Source organism: Strix aluco, chromosome 15 (genome assembly GCF_031877795.1).
Source record: "Strix aluco isolate bStrAlu1 chromosome 15, bStrAlu1.hap1, whole genome shotgun sequence".
Lineage (NCBI taxonomy): Eukaryota > Metazoa > Chordata > Aves > Strigiformes > Strigidae > Strix > Strix aluco.
The window spans coordinates 20,936,365-20,958,301 of NC_133945.1; the positions used below are offsets into that span (position 1 = coordinate 20,936,365).

The window sequence follows — 21,937 nt, forward strand, 5'->3', positions numbered from 1 at the left end:
CACGGGCTCCACCAGCCCCTCACGGGCTCCAGGCCCCAGCAGCCATGGCGGAGGCAGCCTGGGGGCAGCAGGACACGCTGGAGCCGGTGGCACTAGAGCGGCAGAACCTTCTGGCTGTGAGGCGGGAGCAGCTGGACTGCACCGTGCAGGTGGGGAGGCGGCAGCAGCAGGGCCGGGGCTCCCCAGCGAGGGCCAGGCACAGCGAGCAGGCCTGGCTGGGCCTCCCCTCTCCTCCCCACAGGGCCGGTTCCCGCTCCACAGGCTGCTGGTGGTGGCCCAGCTGGGCGAGGGGACAGCAGCTGAGGAGGTGGCAGGTGGGTGACCCAGCCAGAGGGACAATCCCCCGCAGTGCGGGGCAGGGAGGGCAGGCAGCCACAGCCATGGTTTGGCCGCCCGTGGTGCACCGGGGCTGGGGGAATGCTGCCGTCCGTGCTCACCTTTCACACTTGTTGTCATACAGTTTCTTAGAACACATTAAATATTGCATGGTTGGAGCAAAAAATCACCTACAGAAGTGTATGGCACTGCATGTGCAGAGTGGCCGCATGTGCAGCGTGGAGTGGTGACACATACACACCTTGTAGCAGCCAATAAAATAACAAAATAGTATTTTGTTAATGTCCAGCAGAGCCAAGGATTCAGGTGCACATGCAAGACTTCTGAAGTGCTCTCCATGGGGGCCTTCAGGTGATCTCCCTACAGCAGCAGCCATGTAACTACATCTGCAAACAAATGCTAATGGGAATTTTAGACTTCAGCTACTGAAATAGTGCAGGTTTTGGTGCAGTTTTAGGAACTAATGTGAACAGCAGTGCTGGGGATGTTAAGAGATTCCCATGGTAGCAATGCCATCTTCTGAATAACAAAAGCATGATCTGTGACTGTTGTCTGTGGCAGCAGAGAGAACACAGAACAGACCACACAACACTACGGCGCTGGAGCTATCGCTATAAATCGTTTGACAAACTGCCAGTTTTTCTTTTGAAACAAGGTTATCACAGAGGATTGTTTGAAAACGCATTAGAAGACCACTCAAGAGAACAAGTCTCAGGTCTGCTACTTCTCTATTCCAGCTGTATCTTTCATGTAGTAGAGGTAAGTTATACAAATTCCTAGTGGGATCAAGTAACCTTCATTTTTGTACAAATCTGGCTTCTAAGATCCAGCTAACTACAAATGTATAACCACCTCTTGCTGCACACATAGGCTTAAAGACCGGCATAACGCTGTGGTGGGGTCGTGGCTTACCTTGGGGATTTACTCCACCCCCTGCTTCTGATAACTGTCCCAGAACATTATTCTGACTTAGATGACATGTTCTGTCAGACATAACAGGAGCAACACGTGTTGTCCTTAGTGCCTGCGACTCAAAGGGAAAGCCCAGCTGATGAATTATTTTTATATTCACGAATTAGTTTGTAATACGCAATTCTGTAAAAACTCTACCCTTTCCTCTGCAGTCCTGCAGTAGCACACTCCATCTCATCATCCAAGATTTAGCTTCTCTCCAAAATCAAGGTCACAAGTAAGTGTTTTGTCTTACCTTAGATGAAACAGAATTTGAACAGAAGTGGTAAAATGCTTCTTTAAGCTTAAACTGAACATTAGCTACGACTACATCAAGCTTTTATTCTCCCACTGAACACCTGCTGACCAAAGAGCTAACGTTTCCCAGTTACCATCTTTTCTGGGTGCAGTCAGCAGCTGAGCAGCTGCCAGCAGGTCCTTCCCCAGGCCTCTGCCCCGGAGCCCATCTTCAAGACACCAAGACTTCAACTGTCAACAGCCCTCATAGGTTTCACAAACCAGGAAAATTCCATCCTTAGGAATCAGCTGTATGATTTCTGTACCCTGCTTTGTAAACATTTGTAGATGTACGTACTGGAACACCAGAAATCATCTTTAGAGCGTGAGTCACTGCCTTCCAGCCTGCTATCTGCCCTTTCAGCACTACCTAACCAGTCCCACAGAGTTCAGCCAACAGTTGTCTTTAGCTTAACCCAAGCGTTTCTCTAGGGCCCCGTATTAATTCACTGAGATCCAGGTTCACGAAAGCCACATCATTTTCTTTGCTGTGAATGGAATTCCTGTCAAAGCAAGCTACCATCCCACTCTGCATGAATTCCTACTGCTCTTTTGCTCGTTTCTTACCCCTACACCCAACAGTCCACTCAAGACCCTCGCACAGTACCTCAGAGCACAATTAGAAACGGTTTCTGGGGGCTGGGTGGCAGGGATGCACCATGCTGCCTGCATACAGTCCTCAAGCACAGGAATGCAAACAACAACTCACTCTGTAGTTCATGAAACTTGACCATCTGATAACAACTTGCTGTACTTTAGGATGGAATTCACTCTTTCCACACAGTGCTTTACTCCAGGAAATTAAAGTTTTAGTGGTGGCACATAACATCCCCACCAGACTGTTCCCAGACTGGCACGTGGCAACAGCGACGGCTCCCGCGACACGTCCACAGGACCTGACGCAAGCGCAGTCCACGGCGGAGGTGGTCGCAGAGTGCCTCGCCCTCCTACCCAAACTGGCAGACTGTATTCAAAATTTTGAGGTAAACTTCAAATAACTGGGATCTAAGAAATTTACCTAGTTTACCTCACCAAAATCCCCCCAAACCACACAAGCAAGCAGCCACACTTGTCTCTCAAGCAGCATTTACAAGCATATACACCTGAGCAGATTCTAGCAGCAGTGTTAAAGCACTACAAAACCTCATTATTTTATTCCAAGCTTCCTTCCGGACCTCTGTAGTTATTTTGTGCTGCCATTTGATTAGCTAATTAATTGCACCGGCTGAGCTTGAAGTCAGGTGAAAGCCACTCATGAAGCCAATACCTCACCCCACCTCCTACCCCTGCCCACCACTGCACTCCTGGTTGTGCCAGGTAAACACAGGAGCAGCCCCAGCCCTGATGTTTTGGGCAAACTGCCTCAACTTTAACTGCATCACAGCCCTGTGCTTTCACTCTAACTGTATTGAAATATGCTGTTTATTATCAAGGATGACAGTGAGGATACGAATGAGAATGTACACACTCTTGCACCCGAGCTGCTAATCCCGGCAGAGACAATTAACTATTTGTGTAACGCTGAAGAATGTGCAAGTCCCGAAGATTTTTTGAGAATTTATTTAAGTCCTTCACAACCTGCCCTGGATTCAGGTACGCTGCATACAGTTTGAGAGATAAACATTAAATTTAGTCACAGAACTAGAACTTGTGGCTCCTAACGCTGAATTTTGAGTTACACGAATGTTACAGCGCTAGCGTAGCAGCGGAGGCAGGACTACACCCACTACTGGGGGTCATCTCCCCTGTTCAGAGATTTCTGAACAGGAATCTGGGCAGCCACTGGGATTGCAAACTGGGGCACCAAGAAGGTAGCAACTATAATATATGCGATGTGCCTTGTCAAAGCCTTTATGAAATGCAGTTTATTTTGTAGTTAAGCCCGAGGTCTAGCTTAGTAACTGCAATAAAACGTATTATGGAGTATCAAGGAATTTACAGGTTGAGTAAATTAATTAAACTATTTATATGAATGTTACCTGAATTGACTAGTTTCCTCTCCCTCTCTCTCATTCGCAGAAACTGTATGGCCTGTTCCATCTCACTTCTCTGTGTGACACAGGCTGTATCCAGCGTTCCTCCTTGCAGCTGGCCTCATCTCTGTTTAAGGTGAATCTACACAGTAAAGAACAGATGCACATTCACTCCCAGGATGCTCCCACTACAGTCCTTAGGAGAAGCAGCTGAGCCACCAGCGACTCCTGAGCCGCAAAGCCCAGGGAAGGACTCTGTAACCTTCAGTGTCCGCTGAAAGCAATGTTACTCACAAACTTGAATAAAGATGCCTTGAGTTGACAAAAGACAATCTTTAATTTTATAAATGTTCACCCAACTGACGAATCCAAACAGCTGTTTCAAAGTTCTTTCAAAATTCAACCGTTTTCAATGAAAGCACAAAACCCACTTCCACAGTTTTATCTCGAAACAGTTGCAAGTTTCACATAAACAAAAGCAGGCTTGGTTAATACAAATAACTATGAAATAAGTATTAAGTACTGATCATTAAGTAGCAATGAAATGATTAAAGATACAGTAAGTTTCCTCCTACAGTAAGACAGTCCTTCAAGGCACTAGAATACATCCACAGTTTTGACAAGGCGACTGATAACCAGCAGTCACCACCAGCACTCTGGCATTTTTTGGTTCATGTTTTAAAAAGAATCTGCAGCAAATCAGTGAGGGAATGTCTCTTGCAAGGCATCTCCTTGTAATGTCTAAGAACTAGAAATAAAAGTCTAACCGTGACATTAAAAAGATTATTTCCATAATACATGCACTTTAAATAACTAATGTTCTGCTTCTTATTCTTTTGGAATTTCTGCTAATACCATCTGAATTAGCAGCAATTATGCTTCCTATGCAAGTTTCTGCAGTAATTAATTCCTTCCATCCAAGAGTTGGAAAACCATTGCTGAGAGACAGATCATTAAACTTCTTCTGAATGGCTAAATCACTTTCTCTGTGTTGCACAAGTCACAATTCTACATGGTTTTGCCATATCGTCAAAAGAAGCTTTTCACTGTCAGGTCTGTTAGTTTTCCCACCAGGAGAGGAACCTTTCAAAAGCTGGAGTTTCCATTACAGAGCAGTGCTTTCCGTGTCGTTGTCAATGTCGAGCATGAGGTGGTTGTGCAGTTCTTTGCTCGCTGGCTCTGTAAGAAGCTCTGAAGAAGGGTTTTGAAGTGGTTCTTGAATACTGGAATTAGAGTCTGCACAAAAAAGGGAACAGCAAGATCAGCAGCGCGGACAGTGACATCTCACTGACTAGTGCATTTCTGGTGCATGTCCTTAGAAAGAAAAGGGAAAGGAAAGACCAACAAAGGCTTTTCAAACAGAGGGCTGGCACGTATGTGCACGTGCACACATGGACACAGAAAGGCTAAGTCAAACTAAAAAGCTTATGAGTTGCTTCTCCTCCATACCTTTTAGTCTGGTAGATAATAAGAGAAAACCATTGCTTTCTGAAGAACAGAAGACAGCAAGTACAATTCAGTATCAGATTCCTCAGTGCCCCTTATGAGTGCTACGTCACTCCAGACTTCCTGCTCAAAACACAATGGTCACTCAGCAAAAAAATCTGGCACCTAAATCAGCAGCCAGGTAACCACCACCCATGACTTTTGACACCATACGTGCTCCTACTGCTTCTAAAAGGAGGCACTGCCACAAGAAGAGAAAGAAATTCTTTAAACCAAATGCAGATTAAACCCCTTTCCTGTGTATAATGGGGAACATCATGTTCTCTGCCTCTTCTGGGGGAAGAAGTTTGGTCAAGCCAAGGCGTCCAAGAAGGACCTCAAAATGCTGCATTTCTGGTGACTGACTGCCCTGGTAGTTAGAAGACTAGAAAAATCCGTAACAGTTCAAAAAAAACATAACTGAAAATACTAAGTCAGTATTTTGGAAAGCTAATGTATAATATGCCACGACATCACTTACTGCAATCCAGCAGCTGTCCCAAATAGAAAATAATTAAGATCACTTATATCAATAAAGAATCCAAATAAATGCCTTTCTTTTAAACACAGGTGGCATAGACAGGCATCCTATAACGACTTTGACTCATCTCTCAACCATTAAATCTTAAATTTAGCCCAGAAGTTACTTTATAAATGTTCAAGTTGAAAGTCTGAGCTAAACGACATGGCAGAGGTGAAAGCAGACATGAACTCCAGTCTGCGTGCAGGCTCCCCTGCCCCTCCTCAGCCTGCTACCAGAGCGCCAGCCAGCCTCACGCGAGGAGCAGTGATTAACAGCATCACTGGACACAAGATAGCGGCTGGAACTGCATCATTTTATGGCCAGACACTGATTAAGCAGTTCAGTGTTCACATTTGTATTGCTGCAACTTTCCCAGGATTCACGTTCTCCTGTGAGGTGTGAACTACACATTTTCTTCCTGGTCTTGTACTGGAGTCTCGGGGATACCATGTTCTGCTAAGATAGTATTTGAGTGCTAAATGAAATCATCCCAAAGGCACAGAACAATCCATCAGTCCTGGCACCTGCAAGACAACCCCTGTTCAACAGACCTTGGACAGCAATGAAGAAATAATTACTGGGGCTACTTTAAAATCAAACTTTTTCACTTTGCCCCACATTCATGTGTTTAAACTAAGTCCCCAATCCACGAAACAGAGTTTCATACCAGCAGCTCTCCTTTATCCCTGCTACACTGTGCAACTGCTGTTTCTACAAGGAATGAAAACTTAAGTACTTTTAAAGTCAGTTGATTTAAACTTTAGATGTTTTTAGTCATTTTTACTATTGTTAACAGAAGCAATACAACACAAAACAATCAGGCAAGTTCCCGAATTCTTCTTTCATTTTTCTCTTACTCAAAATGTTCCACACGCAGCTTGACCTCAGAGAGCTGAGCAGAGCCAAGCAGCAGAGGCGCTGCGTTCTCCCCAACACCTCACAGCACCTACTGTTTGTTACCTCTGAACCTCCATTTAAAGGGTGTACTTCAGCTTTAGATGCAGGCACAGAAGTTCTCCCTACTACGACTGCACACTGAAGGATGAATCGGAAAAGGAGGTAACTGAAAGCATGAGGGGACACAGGACAGGAGTATTTGTGACACACAATGGTACAGCTACATCAAATACAGAATGAACCTCTGTATAAAACATGGATTTCTAGATTGGATTTTCTGTACATGGAAGTAGTACAATGTGAAACTGGCCAGTCAAAACACAAACAACTTTACACATTCTAGTCTCCAACACTTTTAGTACGTTAATGTAAGAGCGAGCATCAAACAGCCATTCTTTTTGCATGCCACGCTAATGATAATGCAAGCAAGCAGTGTTATTTGTGACAGGTTAGTAGTGGGCATTAGCACAGACATGATTATGAATTAGCAACATTTGTGGCCAATCATATGCCTTTTCCTTACCATTGAACTTTCCAATACAGTTCCTACTGAATGCAGGTCAAACATCTAGATTATTTAATAAAATTTTTGATTAGAATATTCTTTTCTAGGGCTTATTACTTTAATACCATAAATAGAATTTGAGGCATTACTAAAGGCCAGTACAGGGACAAAGGAATTCAACAGTATCCTGAAAACTATTCAGAATTCCCATTCTGATATTATGAAGTTTGCTGGCAACTTAATTCTGGCTTCCACTATTCCCATCTGCCTTCCCTCGCTCTAATATTTAAGGTTAAAGTTAAAACCATCTATTTCACATTTCGAGTTAGGTAAGTCAGTCTATAATAAGTGCTTATCTGTGCACGTGTAAATGTTAGAGCAGATACCCTTATGTAATATGCAGTGGTGTTAATTCAGAACAAATATTAATCCTTTAAAAAAAGACTGATCTGGAAAAAGTGGATGATCCTGTACTGAGTATACTGCTGTAGGTAAGCCTGGGTATCACTTCAACTGTTCCTCAAGTTGGTTTTTTTTTTGCAAAACATACTAGATTTTCTAGGTTCCTTTATCAGTTTTGCTAGAGAATCCTTCATCAGCAGCTTTCCTTTACTGGTTTTCCTGCACAGCAGCTTTCATCCTGTTTACTGTACACAACTTCCATGGCCAATTTGCTACGCTTTGCACTTGAAAGGAATGGCATTAAGTCTCTCCGGTTTTAACGCTCTTTCATTTCAACCCTGTTGATTTCTGTATTTTTTTTATATTTACCCAGACTACAGGGCAGTTGGCCATGACTTCCCTGAACAGGAGTCAGCACTAGGCTGTAATTCACGGCCGCTGTGCCAGTCACTCCCCTCTGGCAGATGCTCGCCCTGGGTAACTGGAACTCCCCCAGTAACAAAGCAGCCCCCTGCACACCAGCTGGGTATTATTTAGGAGACAAAATATTTCTCCAGTTACACTGGGGTAAAACAAACCCTGCTTGTCTGCTATCATTAAAGCAACTTTCTCAGAACCAGAAAAATTCCAAAATGAAAACAAATATGGTCAACCTATGAAACACAACTTCGAAATTAAGGTTAAGTCTTTCCTTGAAGTTTGACTCATCAGCACAGTTCCCATTCTTAACTTATTTGTAAGTGCTGGAAAGATCCAGACCCCAGCCTTACTTCTGAACTCAGTTTTGAAATAAATTGCTCTTGTATTTTAAAGATACCAACAAAAAGAACAGAAGTACAATAAAGGAAAGTCTGTTATTTTAAAAAGCAAAGCTACTTTTTAGTTGCCTAAGCAGCTCATTTACTGCTAGAATTTAAGAAAACTGCACTTCCAGCTTGACTTCTCAATCCAATACTAACTTCAGTATCTTCCCTGTAAGCAGTCAAATCTTGAGATAATTCAAGAATGCAGCCTCAACTTTTTCAGCCTGTCATGCAGTCTTTACCTTAAAAAGGTAGCACCTCTACCCCATCACATCAGAACAGTAAGGTGATTAATGTGCTGTTTGGCAGCTGCGGTTGAACAGACCAGTACTATTAGTGAGGCTGGAGCTGACAGAATGCAAACGCAAACGTGCCAGAATGCAGATGCTGCTGCTGGGTGCTCTGCTGCAAAGGGGTTTAGTCACATGAACATGTATTTTTGCCAAATAAATTCCAAGTAGTTAAAAATAACTGAAAACCTAAAGTGAAAGCTACATGAAAATGCAACCATAAACCACTGAATTGTAGGAAAGAACATGAGCTCCAATATTTGCCTGCACTGATGAGAACAAACCTGTTTTGAATGAGTCACTGCTTCACACCTGACTTGTGGATTAGCACTTCTGGTGACTGTGTGAAGTGTTTTTGACTTCATTATAGATGCTTTTACAATTTAAGGAACAGCTTAATGTTCACAGGACTATTCAAATTAAGCAGCTTAGGTCTTAAAATCTCTTACAAACAGAATGATATGTAGTAATGAGATAACACAGAGTTGACAGAGAGCACATATTCCAAAGCGCATATACAAAATAAAGCTACAAATAAAATATTGCTGTGCAGGAGCATTTTAGCTTATATTGCATGTTTCTGGTAAGTACAAACCTTATTCGCAGTAACCATCCCCACCTGTGAAGGCATCATGGGGTAAAGCTGTTAGGCAACAGAATTTATACTTTGCATTCCAATACATTAGTCTTATTCTAGAGAAGCTGCAGTGTCATTGGGAAGTTTTAACCATTATTAAATATAAGTAGATTTAAAAGCATTAGTCTCCTAAATTCATTATCTCTTCCTTCAGAATTTCCTAAAATAAGCAGGAACTCAGCAGGGGAACATTTCAGGATCTGCTAGTTTTGACTGTCTTCAGCAGCTGCGGTTTTTTCCCCCCAAGGCTTAAATTAACATTATCCCTATCAAAGTAGTAACTACAAGCTTCATGAAATTTCTGTCAGAATACAAAGTTTCTCTTTTACTTCACAAATGTCTCAAAACTGAAAGAGAAGGCTGCATTTAAAATACAAAGAGCTACCTAGAAATTGGCCTAAGATATACGGTTCAGCATATGCAATCCTTCAGCTTCTGGGTGCCCAACTTAAAGCACATCAGAAGACTTTGTTCTCATAAGGTAAAACATTCCCTGTGTTAGCATCTTGTCTGTTAGAACAGGTACCAGTGACCACTTCTTATCTTCTGTATGTGCTGAAATATACTGCCCTTGGCTACCGCTTCTCCCTCCTCCAAATATTTGCTTTTTGGCAACAGATGCATAATTGAGACCGCCATGGTGCTGAGCCTGGAGAAAGCCCTGGAGAGCTGGGTGCTATAATAGCGTTTTGCTTCCAAAGCAGGAAAAAAATAAGCAGAGTCATCTATGCTTCCCCCCAAACCCTTCTGCCTCAGGAATGAAAACCTTCACTGAGGAAGTGCCCCAAATCCTCATGCACAGAACAGGCAGGTGGACCTTTTAACTGGAAATCAGCAATTTAGTATTTTAACTGTTATCTGGGCTTTTCAGCTCTGCCCCCCCAATTCAGCTACAGCATTTTTTTTCTCCATTTCTACTTCTTGAGGAGCCTCCGAATAGGAAAGAATCCACTCACCTGTTACTATTTTGGAAGCTGTTTGCGTGGGATTTGCAATAATACCATCTCCAGCCAGCTGAGAAGGAGGATGAGGCGGGGGGGGAACACTGGGTCTATTTCTGGGTTTTGGTACTGGCCGTGGCCGCGGCAGCGTACCGCTCTGGGGGGGAGAGTAAGACTGGGAGGATTCTTGAGTAGATGGCTGTGGCTGTGACGAGGGGGAACTAGTAGTATGTTTTCCTAGCGGGGGTGTGTCGGGTGGTGTTGGAGTCTGCGGAGGAGTGTAACAGGGCTGCTCTGGTCCATGCTCACTGCTGGCTGCAGCAGGAGACGACGCTTGACTGTTTGATTTGGGCTGCAGTGGAGGAGTAGCCTGTGTTGGGGGCTGTGGTGGTGGATGGCTGGGAGCCTGTATTGGGGAAAGGCTGCTGGAATATCTCCGAGGTGCAGAAACCTGGGAAGTGGAGGTCTGGGCTGCTCCTTGGTTTGCATGTTGAGCAGGAGGAGAAGAACTTCTGGCAGGTGGTTTCGGAGAGACAGAGGGTGGCTGAGCAGCAGGGGCAGAAGTGTGGCTTCCTGGCTGCCCCGGCGGTGGGTTGGCTGGCTTGGGAGGGGCAGGCGCGGGCTTCTTCACGGCTGTGAAGAGAAGAGGAGAGACATCATGGTTGTGTGAAGCAAAACCAAACTCCTGAAAGAAAGGAATCAGTAGCACGAAAGAACACTTGGGTACATTATCAAAATAAAATGGCGTATTATCTAATAAAAGCAATACCAACAGGAAGCTGCAGAAATGGGTACGCAAGTTTACGAATCAAAAGCCTGTGAGTGATTTTGTTAAACAGCACTGGTAACGTTACTACCAGCATTCACCAAAGTCCAAAAGTCAAAGATGCATTTATAGCTAAGGCCTTAATAAAATGCAAGCAGAGTAAACCATTGTCTACGATAAGAGATACTTATAAAGTTATTTTAGTAAGCATTTTTGCGGTACATAAAGAACTGGAAACTAGTGGCTTGAAAAGCAAATGAAACACGCACCTCTCCTCATGGAATGGGGACTGGGACCTGCCGCATTCTGTGGCTGATTAACAGAAAGCTGATTAATGCTACTCGCTGACTGGTTCTGGGCAGTGCCCGCATGCCCGCCGTTTCTCACGGGTGGAGGAGTAGCTGAAGACGTGCTGTCCTTCGATTTTGAGGTACTGAAAATTAAAAATCCTAAATTAGAAGATGATTGTAAAATGCCTTGCCCAGATCAGCTGCGCCCGTTCAGGTTTACATTACGAACTGTGCTACAGTTCTGACCCTCAAGCTCTTCATCACAATAACTTCTGCACTGGCTGGTATGTACTCACAGCCTGAACGCTGCTACAGCTCTTCAAATAAGTGAACAGTAGGCTTTAGGCAAGCCTGTACAAAAGGTTAATTACCAAAATTAAATCAGGACTCCATGTTCTGCAGTGTCACAGTACCTGTTTGAATGCAATACTGATACCTAGGGGTACGGCCTCTGTGCTAACGCACCCTCAGTGCATTTGCAGATCCTTTAAAAACAGACTCCCAATGTGAAAGTTCATACAAAACTACTTGCCCAATTTCCTCATTCAAATACACCCATCACCCCCATTACTGTTTGCCTTTTCAATATTCTGTCGCAGCACCACATCCTACTCACTGGCAGTTACCTGCCGGACCTCGCTACTAAGGACCAAGCGATGGCAACCGGTGAAACTGCCAGAAAAAACACCAAAACCCACAAAGGACATGAACCATCTTGCTACACATAGGACATGGGGGAGGCGGATGCAGTCCCTCTGCTGAGATCCCCAGAGCCTTTGCGGGGCCCAGGGACTGCAAGAGCCGGGTGTCCCTTCACTGACTGGCTGAAGTCTTCTCTCCACTCTACCTGGAATTAAGTTTTTACCTTGCTGGGAGACCAGAACTGTTTCCAGAGACCAAACCCTGTAAAATCTTTGAGACTGAGATCAGGACATCTCAGCTGTTCCTGACCTTTGGCTACAAAGACAACAGAAGTGGGGAAACCACAGCACTCTAGTACGAACCAGCCAAGGTGGCACCGAGCACTGCCCCCTCCTCTTGCTACGCACTTGCAGTCTGCACTCACCTCTATCTTTACAGCCTCCTGCAGCACCTCACTCATCTCAAAAGGACTAACACCTTTCAGTCACCTACTGGCACAGTGCAATCCTAATTTCTCCAGATGCTGTTAATAAATTTCAATTACTTGAACACAGAGTTTGTGCAGATTTTAAATGCAGCTTTTAGACGCTACCCTCAAGGTTTCATTTTAGCTGGCTCTGCCACAAAAGACATCTGTGGAGGAAATATTAGTCTGTGGGGGATTTCCGAATGAGAAAAAAAAATGTTAAAATGTCACTTGAGAACAAAAGCTGTTTGCAAAAGAGTCAGTGCTGCATCAAACCCCACAGTGGTGTTTTACCACAAGACGCTATGCGAGAGGGCAACGCTTAGAGAGCACTACATGTGGTTGTTACATCTCTCAGACCACAAAATATTGAAAGCAAAGTGCTGCTTTCACCATACATGAAAGGAAGAGTCAAGGCTACTGCCATTAGTCTTGGAGTCCGTGTATATTAATACTGGGGACATGATTACACAAGGTTCCCATAGTAATTAAGTAGCAATAAAGTCCGTATACACGCTTGTCCTAAAGAAACTAGTATTGAAGTATGGTAAATTGACTTCCAGTTTTCTAGCAAGTAAGTCTGGTCATCACTAACACTTGCTACAGACAAAAAAAAGACACATATCCAGATAACGTGTACAAGAAACAACAAACAAGACCAATGGGTTTCTAGTATTGCCACTGGTAGGTTTTGTTCTTTCAGCAGCAAACTGATAATCATACTGTGTGGACACCTCTCGGGTGTAACTTGGAAAGGTCAATATGGATAGTGAAGTACGGTCTTTTTCAGTATTTTTCATCACCATCTTTTTTCCCCAAGAATTCTCTTATTTTAGAAGATCAGTTCTGGAACGTGCAGAACAACGGATGTTATTTTAGCAGGTAACTCTGGAACAATAGGCATGGCAGGAGAGCTCCTGCTGCCCACGCCTCAGCTGGCTCCCCCCGAGGACAGGCACTGCCACCAGAAGCGGGCCCTGGGAGCCAACCAGCCGACCCATCAGTTTGCTGCTGAAGCAGCCTGCTAAGCCACTGCCAGCAGAAGCCGTGCCGCTTACCTGCCATCCTCATTTCCTGGGCTTTGTAACTGTTCTGCTGTGCCAGCAGAGAGAGCAAAACCAGCACCCACTGGGCTTGTTTCAGCCACAGAAGCTTGTGAGTGCTGCTCCGCTCCAGCCTGAGCGAGCACGCCAGCCTCCGTGGGTGGGAGTGGTGGCTGGAAAGCAGGGGATGTGTGCTTTCTATTTATAGTGCCACACCTCCGAGGGTTCGCTTGGAAGTCCATAACCTTGACACCAAAGCTACAGAAAGAAGAGAGAGTAAACACACCACGCCAGCCAACACCAGGTCACTAAAGCAACAGGACAACTGGATGTTACAACCCACGAAGACAAATGCAACCCCTGTTGCTCAGCATGCAAAGCAGCAACAAGGAAAGCTTCAACTTGCTGCATATAACACCATTAATGTTAAGACATGCAACGCTATTTGGCTTATCCACACAGAGGGGTAAGCGAAACGTAAGTGGAACAAACTACTCAATTACATTTGAAGACAGACATTGATGACAATGAGGTCAAACGACTCAGTAATTTTACATGGAAATACATACATTTCCTTACACACCAGGGTACCTCCTCACTGAATATACTTTGCCACATGAATTTTGTTTCTATCACACACTAAGTTGCAGTGCAGATTTCACGACAGACAAAAAAGCCACTGGATATACGCTATGATTTGTGTTTAAAGGAGAACTATGGATAAATGGACTAAAATTCTAACAGATTTTAGAATGCATACAGCACATTCATTCTAGAATTTAATCTTATTCTTCTTGTGTTAAAGACAGTGAATCTTGGATCGATTTTCTTCTTCCTCTGTCAGTGCTGATAAATTTGCATGTGGCTAGCTACAGTTAACATTCAGGTAACAATTTAACATTTGCATAAACAGCTAAAAACAAAACAGCACATCACTTGAATATTCATGATATGAGTGATAATAAATGAACGTTACACTACATGTTATATGGGAAAACAGCACGTTTTGTTTTTATTTTTTAGCGTTCTACTGTTTGCTGTGGCATACTGTACCATCAGAAGTCTTATCATGAAGGCACCAGGTAACACCACCTCAGCTTATGGGCTTTGAAAAAGAAGCCATGGAATATCAGAAGTTAGACACTGACAGATGCTACTATATACCCTTCTGTTTCAGTGGATTTTAGACCCCCCAAATCTGTAATAGGAAAATGGTAACTGGAAGCAGTAATTATCTGCTTGGTTTTTACCATGCATACAGTATAACTGGAAGCAAATACCAGTACATTACCTTTGAACCTTCCTCAGGCTGCAACAACACAGGGGGAAATAAATCACTATTGTTACCTACAGTATTTCCATGAAATCCTCCTCCTGAGACCAACAGAAGTGTGTCCGATTACAGCCTCCTCAGTAGCCCAGCTCTCAGGAGTGGGCTAACAACTGAAACCTAACCCGAGAATGAAACATACCTTTCCTTCTTCAATAAATCCCCTTCCATTACAGTCATACTAACGGGCCTCTTCCGTTCCAGTGTCCCAGAGTCATATTCATTCCCAGTGTGTGACAAGTGATTCGAATTAACAGCAGGAATTGCAACAAATGCCCCGGACACGTTGAAATCTTGATCTGAAAGAGAGGCAGACAGAACGCATCCTAAGACACGCATATACAAAATGGTGCCTCAATGCAACGATGTTATTGGAGGTTTACCTGCGTTGGGTTATCACAAATACAAAATTCTTTTAACTATGGCAAGAATTTACCTCCAGGGAAGAACCAGTCTGCATGCTGAATAATTGGCTCAATAACTGCTACCACGTGGACTGAAGTTGCTGCTGCCATTTCAGCAAGGGATCTGCAGAAGAAATTGGTAGAACGCTTTATACAGAGGTCTATCAAAGTAAAAAAATGTTTTAAAATTTCATTATTAAATGACAAATTATGCTAAGCATGATGTATCCTAAGTACCACATAAAGAGCAACCTAGACTATTCAGTAATGTTCACAGCATTTGAAAACACCCCTAAAAAGACACACACCCAAAAGGATCTGGAGACACAGGCTGAAAGAACATTTGAAATATTCTTTAGACAAATAGTCTGTTGCTGTGAATAGTGTACATGATTTAAAAGCTATCTGACAAGAAATGCTACAGCTTCATCGAAGTTCTGGTTTGTAGCTTTCCTAAAACACCTTACCCTTCATTCTTTGCCCACAACAAGTTGGGGCCCAAGACTATTGCGACGTTGCTGGGTGTCATTTTGTTAACATCGCTGTTCTGTGCAAGCTTTGCTAAAAATTTGATTAAATACCTACAAAAAGGAAAGAAATAATTAAACAGCAGGAACTAAAGAGCATTTTTTGTTGAAAGCAACTAAGTAAAAATTCAAGAACTTGTAAAGATAGCTCCCAAAACCCCAGAAATACGATGAACAGCCTTCTCACTTGGTAGCTGGCTACTAAGTTTCTACTCATGAATCAGAAAAGTTGAACTGGGTAGAAAGGAAAGTATCTCCCACCTTAGCAAAACAGAACTATTATATTTTCAGAAAAGAACATTTAGGTTGAGAAGGCCTACTCGACAGCTATTTGCATATCCTATAATGGAACTGCCACACTTCTAAGAGTCACCAAATCTGGTTTTGTTCCAACTCATTCCCAAAAGGTAAAACCAAAAGGAAAAATAACACGTGTAAGATACATCCAGGTGATTTCTAAAACTGGAAAATACAACTAAGAGCACAGCTGGTGAAAAGTCAGGTCCTGCTGCCAACAGGATGACCCTTAAGTAGAAGGGTTCCATGTATCACTCTTTCATTACAGTCAGCAGTGAATTAACTTGACCACCACCAATGCATACATGAAACAGGATGTCCTTTTACAAACCTAACTGAATTTGACCAGGAAAAAACCCACCTGGATTAGAGTTTTGGTTAATCAGCTTTGAAATGTAGTATTCTAGCATCAAAGTGGCCGTGCTGCAAGTCAACAGACGTTCATACATACCTGAAATTAGCATGATAATGCTTAGGTAATCTGTTACAAATTCTCCATAACTCTTGTAGCTTCTTATCCTGGTCCTGAATGCTGAAATGAAAAAAAATAATTCTGTTACATCTTACTTTCAGATCAGAAATTCATTGTTTCTGCACTGAACAAAGATGACTGTATAATCTTCCATTTATGCCAAATAAATTCACTGTTTTGTATTCAGTAATTCAGTAACCTGCTAGTCAAATCCCTGAATTATCTCTATCTACAGTGAAAGAAAACTGCTTAAGCATCAGCACTATGCAGCCAATAGTCTGAAGCAGCCCTTATGTTTAAACATAAAATAGATATTTCACCACATTTTTGTGCAATTAGTATTAAGCTAAACCACAAAACTTAAAGCAAGTTGTTACACCAAATATTTACTTGTTAGAGCAGAAATAAGAAAGTAAACTGTGTGAGCTTGGTCTTTTCTTTTGAACTCATATACGAAGAACCAAATTTGATAAAAATATGTAGAATGCTTTCCTATGTAGCTATTTTTAGTATGCTTACTTTGCAGCTTGTGTCCATTCTTCATACAGACTGTAGGTCATCAGAGGTTCTGGCAGCTCTCGCAAATAGGATTTCAAGGCCCCTGCAATGCAGACCAGAAACAGGCTAGCTGCTTAGCTGGTGCTTTCGGTCTTCATTTAAAATTCTGTCCTCAGATGTGCAATTTTATCTATGCAATAGGACCCAAGTTCCAGTGAAACAGTGGGGAGACCTGACACTTCCACAGTGTATCTGCTCAACACTTCACAGAAAAGGTCTCCCAGTAATTACTGTAATTTGACAGAAACATGTACTATAAACCTATGAATCATCTCTTCAGAACAAAGACCTACATATGGCTCTAATCTCCCTCGATCACGTTAACACTCTTGTCATGAGAGGAAATATCATATCTGGATTACTTTGATCACCTGAATGTTAAACACCGCTCTGTCATGCAGACATGAACACATCAAGCGTGATGAGCATGTGTACCCTACACTTACCTGTGTTAAGTTGTTCACTGTACTGCACTTTCAATTTATTTTCATTCATAGTTTATCTGCAGAGATCAACACCTTACGCTGCAGCAAGTCAACAGTTAAATGAACAGCATAAACTTGCGTTGTATTAATTTATACTCGGTTTTGATTCAGCACATTCACCATACCTGCAACAGCATGGGGATCGGAATAAAATTCATCAAGCTGGGAAGTTGAACAGTCCAAGGCAGCTTTCAGCTTTTTTAACTTGGAGGCTCCAGCAGCAATTCTGAATAAGCCCTGCATATTAAAAATAAAACGTATTTGACTGCTAACAACACATTAGTACAAGCATGAAACAGCAGAAGTTTTATGACAGCGTCTTTCAGAACAGTTTCAAGTTTGGTGTCTTCTCCTTATAGTACTGTTATGACCTAGCTGGCTCTTCACGTGTCACTGCCATCGACAATGTTTTGGTTACATCTCACCCTTGGCCCATTCCTAATTTTTCATTCTAGGTGCATTCATCTCAGCACTATTTGAAGTATCTTTGCAGGTTATTCTGTTGCAGAAGACTTATCATCGACACTAATAAACAAAATTACTTAAGCAACTTGTTAAAAAGTACAGACACTAGTCCAGGAGTTCGAGCTCTTTTCCCATCCTTCATAGCATGTGATACGGTGTTACCTACCTCCTCTCTCATTCCTGTTTCCAAAAGCATCATTACACAGGCTTCAATAGGGACTGCAATTTCACGACCACTGCGCTTGAGATGCTCTTCTAATGGAGTTCCAAAAGCTGGTTTTTCAGTCCATTTGTCTAGTTGGAGAGTATCAAAACACTGAGCAAAATATCTAACAAACACTTGAATTATGTCCCAGACAAGAAAAGAAGAAAGCCTCCAGTACAGAAAAGAAATTTTCAGAATACAGTAGGAGTTTTACAGCCCTTGATTGGTAAAGTCCCTTATACCATGAGTAAAGAGAAAATGAGCCTGCTGGTGTTCAAGAAAAAAAATACTTCTGCATCTTTCTGGCCGGAATATCACATAGAAATCCTTTGTATAAGTGGAAGCACATGCTCCATCAGGCCTCAACACAAGTGCCACCACATGGCTGGAAGTTACATTAATTCTGATCCGCCAAGACACCAAAAGGCTTAGGTGTGCAAGAGTCTTTATGAAAAATTTTGTCCAGATTGCATGACCTGGGCTGAACTTAGTTTTTAACTATATTTAAGGTGTATAAAAAGCTGAGCTGTTAACACAAATTTTATTGCTGATTTAAGGAATCAGCAATCTAAAATGGATATTAATAGCCCCAATGTCTTACATTACAATTATCACATTAACAGCTCATCAGTAACACTTGCAAATTTTCAATTCAATTTCTCAATGGTTGCTTAACTTTGAAAGTCAAAATTGGCACCAGTTTCTCCAAATTGAATGTGAATTTCTTGCTTCCTACAATTTATTTTTTCACCCATTTCTGCTGTCTTAACTGAAAAAATGCAGATGTAAAAGGTTATTGTTAGTACAGATGCATTATTCTTTTTACGTGGAAAAAAAGTCAAGAAAGATGAAGACTTTGGAAGAGACATAATGTGCTTCCGCAAAGGATTTAATTTACCCTTTTTGTTTACAAAACCTCATCAACTATATCCCTCATAAGGCTTTGGTTCCTCTCATTCATTAACACACCTTAAGAGGCACATGTAATTTTCCCCAGTTGTGCACGTTACAGCAAACATTAGGAAAAAAAATCCCAGTAATTGTTCAAAGTCACAGTAATTTACACAACAGCTAGAAACACAACTGAAGTCATGCACTACACTTGGATCTTAGACACTGGACCACGTAGACACCAAGCCTGCTAGCCCGCCTCCTAGGAGGCTGATCTGTTCTGAAGCATTTGTCATATGAGGAGTTTGTACAAAGCAGCTGAGCGACAACAAAACGAGTGAAAGCAGTCGTGTCTGTACAGAGAACCCTCCAGACAGCTGTAACACAGCCCTGACGCTGTGTAAGCATCGTTTGTTTGCATTACCTCATCTCCCACCACATTTACAGACATTCTATATCATCTTTCAGCAAGATGCTTCTATTTATTTGTATATTTACATGCTTCATCTTTTACAGCTTGCACATGGTCCATAACTGAAGATACCTGAGCCTTGTTCAGCTTCGATTATGTTTTTCCTCAGACTTTGTTCAGTCTACCTCTTGTTCCAAGCAATTAGCAATTAAGAGACAGTATAGCCAGTATTTAGGACAGCAATTCAACGACACACAGTGCATCTTCATACCAAACCATCAATGACACACCTTAACTCCCACTGACAATGGAAAGCTTAGTAGCATGGGGAAGAAATGCAGCTGTATTGCTAGCTTTTCTTAACTGCTGGTACTCCACACAGTAACATGAACACTCCATTAGCCAGCTCTAGTGCAGTGTGCACACTGGGAAAAAGGATTGCATAAAAGGACGAAAAAAGTCAAGCTCCTTAGAATAAGGGGAATTTTTCTGACAACCGCCTAGTAGTAATTTGAGAAGCAAGGACCCTAAAAAGTTCCTAAATCACAATGAAACTTTCATCGGCCTAAAAAGCCAGGTATGAATTAGCAAAGGGCACGTGATATCAAGGAAGAAGTGCAAGCAAATAGAAAGATCCTTCCTTTACTCTCTTGGGTATCAGACAGATCCTTAATATTTTATTAGTGTGTTAAAATATGGCTGGAGAACTCCAGAGAACACAAAGATGGAATTATGCTTGGGAATGTAAAATTGTTAAGTAGATCAAAATGGCCTTATTAAGTAAGTCTGCATGCAAGAGAATCAAGATAAAGGAGGAGAATATTGTGCATAGGTGGCACAGGCAAGGAGAAGCATCAGCCAGAGCACAGGTTACTTTACCTTGATGGGCTTGAATTTCGGGTAGGACCTTTTCTATGACTGCTAATGCTTTTCTATGGTAATCTGCTTGTGCTTCTAATAACTGAGAACAGAAGCCACATTTTAAAAACAAAAAGAGCATTAGCCTCTGATGAGCACATAATACAAGACTAGAAGGTTTAGCAGACAAAATGTCATCTTTGAGAATTGAGTGTCTATGCACGTACACGCTGCAATCAAAGTCATACTGGGAAAGTACTCACCATAACAAAACATCTAGCGTACTCCCCTTCTTTGGACACGAAGTTATACATGTCTGCTGCTAGCTGATCCTTTGAAAAAGAAAAGAATGCAAAACAGCATGTCAAATTTACAGGGGCTTTTCAACTTAAACCCATGTACGTCTGTCTTTCTCTATATTTTGCCTGCAGGAAGTCTGAACTATCAATTCCGGCAGTACAGGAAGCCAGTAATCCACCTACTCTGCTACATGTGTTCTTCCAAGCAAAATTCATTCAAAATGCCTAATTTTGTCCTGTAGAGCAAAGCAGTTGCCCACTTAAATCACCAACTGGATTGTATGGCAGTATGTTATTTACAGCCAATCCCTGCATATAAAGACAAGTACTACTGAAAGGGTTTTGGTGCTCAGCTCAACTGTGGCATAATGTACTATTCGACAACTGAGAACTGAAACTGAATGTGAACTGCTCAGAGCTGTAATAGTCAGAATGTTCCTTTTATGTCAGCAGCTTGAATTTCATCCAGGCAGCTCACACTGCATGGCTACTCAGCGGCTTCAAGCATCCAGACACCCTGAACATTTCAGTCAAGGCTAAGATACAGTTCCTTCTTATAACTGTCTCAGACCAAAACAGAAAATAACGTTCAATGCCCATCTTAAAAACCCAAAAAAGTTCCTTGTTAAATTAAAGCAATTCAAGACAGAGATCCACTAGCATTAATATACCTTTAAGCCACATAGTTTGTTAACAACCACATAATTTGCAAGTGCAGTACTCAGCCATATTCCGATTGCTGCGGTTGCTAACGGGAGACATGTAAAGGACACACACTCATCTTGTCATACCTTGCATTGCTCTACTTTATTTCCAGCTTCATCCATCTCTTCCTTAAGAGATTCTATTTTTGAAGGATGCACTTGAAAATTTGTTCCTGAAGTCTTGTGGGCTTGATTATACCTGTGGAAGAAAGGCTTCAGTCATTTGGTGAAAACTACTGTTGAACAAGAATCTGCATTTATGGCTCCCTTGGAATTGCTTTCTTTTGACAGGAAACAAACCCAACAGTTTCAGGGGGTTTCCAGCAGAACTACGGAAGGTGTTCAAAATACACCATTTATGACATGCTGGCATAATTCGCAAACAGATAAACAACTATAAAAATCTACCAGAAATCCTGCATTCTCCACAGTCTATAGGATGGGTGTATAATGTTAGAACTACCAATCCCAGAAAATGCTACAGAAATTATCACCACAGTTGAAGACCGTTTAAAGGGACTTAAGGGTAAAGTTGAACAACCTAGGACCCTACCAATGAGACGGTTCGATACAATGCCGTAAAGCACTTGGTATGGTTACAAAATTAGATTCCTATTCCTTATTTAAGTTGACAACTTAAGTGAACTGGAAAGAAGATGAGTTTTCAGCATTTTTCCAATTAGATATAGGCATGTAAGAGCTCCAAAACCTTGATTCTGTTTAGATCTAGTAGTTGCGAGTCCTTTTTTGAATAATTTATACGTAGGTTTGTCTTTTTTCAGC

At 42.2% G+C, this 21,937-nt stretch overlaps 2 protein-coding genes across 12 annotated transcripts in view; one reads left to right on the top strand and one right to left on the bottom strand.

The window, feature by feature from the left end:
* Positions 1 to 44: 44 nt before the first annotated feature.
* On the top strand, positions 45 to 3,746 carry TEX47 (testis expressed 47). Its single transcript, XM_074840386.1, has 7 exons — positions 45 to 149; positions 242 to 314; positions 992 to 1,095; positions 1,461 to 1,525; positions 2,369 to 2,567; positions 3,018 to 3,177; positions 3,604 to 3,746. The coding sequence occupies exons 1-7, from the start codon at positions 45 to 47 to the stop codon at positions 3,639 to 3,641; spliced, it is 744 nt and encodes a 247-aa protein (XP_074696487.1). The 3' UTR covers positions 3,642 to 3,746.
* A 124-nt stretch (positions 3,747 to 3,870) lies between these two features.
* ARHGAP17 (Rho GTPase activating protein 17) overlaps positions 3,871 to 21,937 on the bottom strand; it is a 47,944-nt gene continuing 29,877 nt past the window's right edge. For 2 of the 11 annotated variants that reach the window (XM_074840452.1, XM_074840461.1), the window contains exons 7-20: positions 21,242 to 21,353; positions 20,415 to 20,483; positions 20,173 to 20,254; positions 17,952 to 18,079; positions 17,446 to 17,557; positions 16,797 to 16,878; positions 16,257 to 16,337; positions 15,449 to 15,562; positions 15,014 to 15,105; positions 14,720 to 14,876; positions 13,263 to 13,505; positions 11,076 to 11,239; positions 10,056 to 10,673; positions 3,871 to 4,793 (exon numbers count right to left, since the gene is read on the bottom strand). In XM_074840452.1, the coding sequence (XP_074696553.1) occupies positions 4,663 to 4,793; positions 10,056 to 10,673; positions 11,076 to 11,239; positions 13,263 to 13,505; positions 14,720 to 14,876; positions 15,014 to 15,105; positions 15,449 to 15,562; positions 16,257 to 16,337; positions 16,797 to 16,878; positions 17,446 to 17,557; positions 17,952 to 18,079; positions 20,173 to 20,254; positions 20,415 to 20,483; positions 21,242 to 21,353 (2,185 nt within the window). In that variant the 3' untranslated portion in view covers positions 3,871 to 4,662. Of the gene's footprint in view, positions 5,127 to 6,985; positions 7,031 to 9,057; positions 9,106 to 10,055; positions 10,674 to 11,075; positions 11,240 to 13,262; positions 13,506 to 14,719; positions 14,877 to 15,013; positions 15,106 to 15,448; positions 15,563 to 16,256; positions 16,338 to 16,796; positions 16,879 to 17,445; positions 17,558 to 17,951; positions 18,080 to 20,172; positions 20,255 to 20,414; positions 20,484 to 21,241; positions 21,354 to 21,937 lie in introns of all 11 variants that reach the window. The other 9 variants (XM_074840459.1, XM_074840455.1, XR_012625207.1 and 6 more) reach the window with 9 other exon arrangements.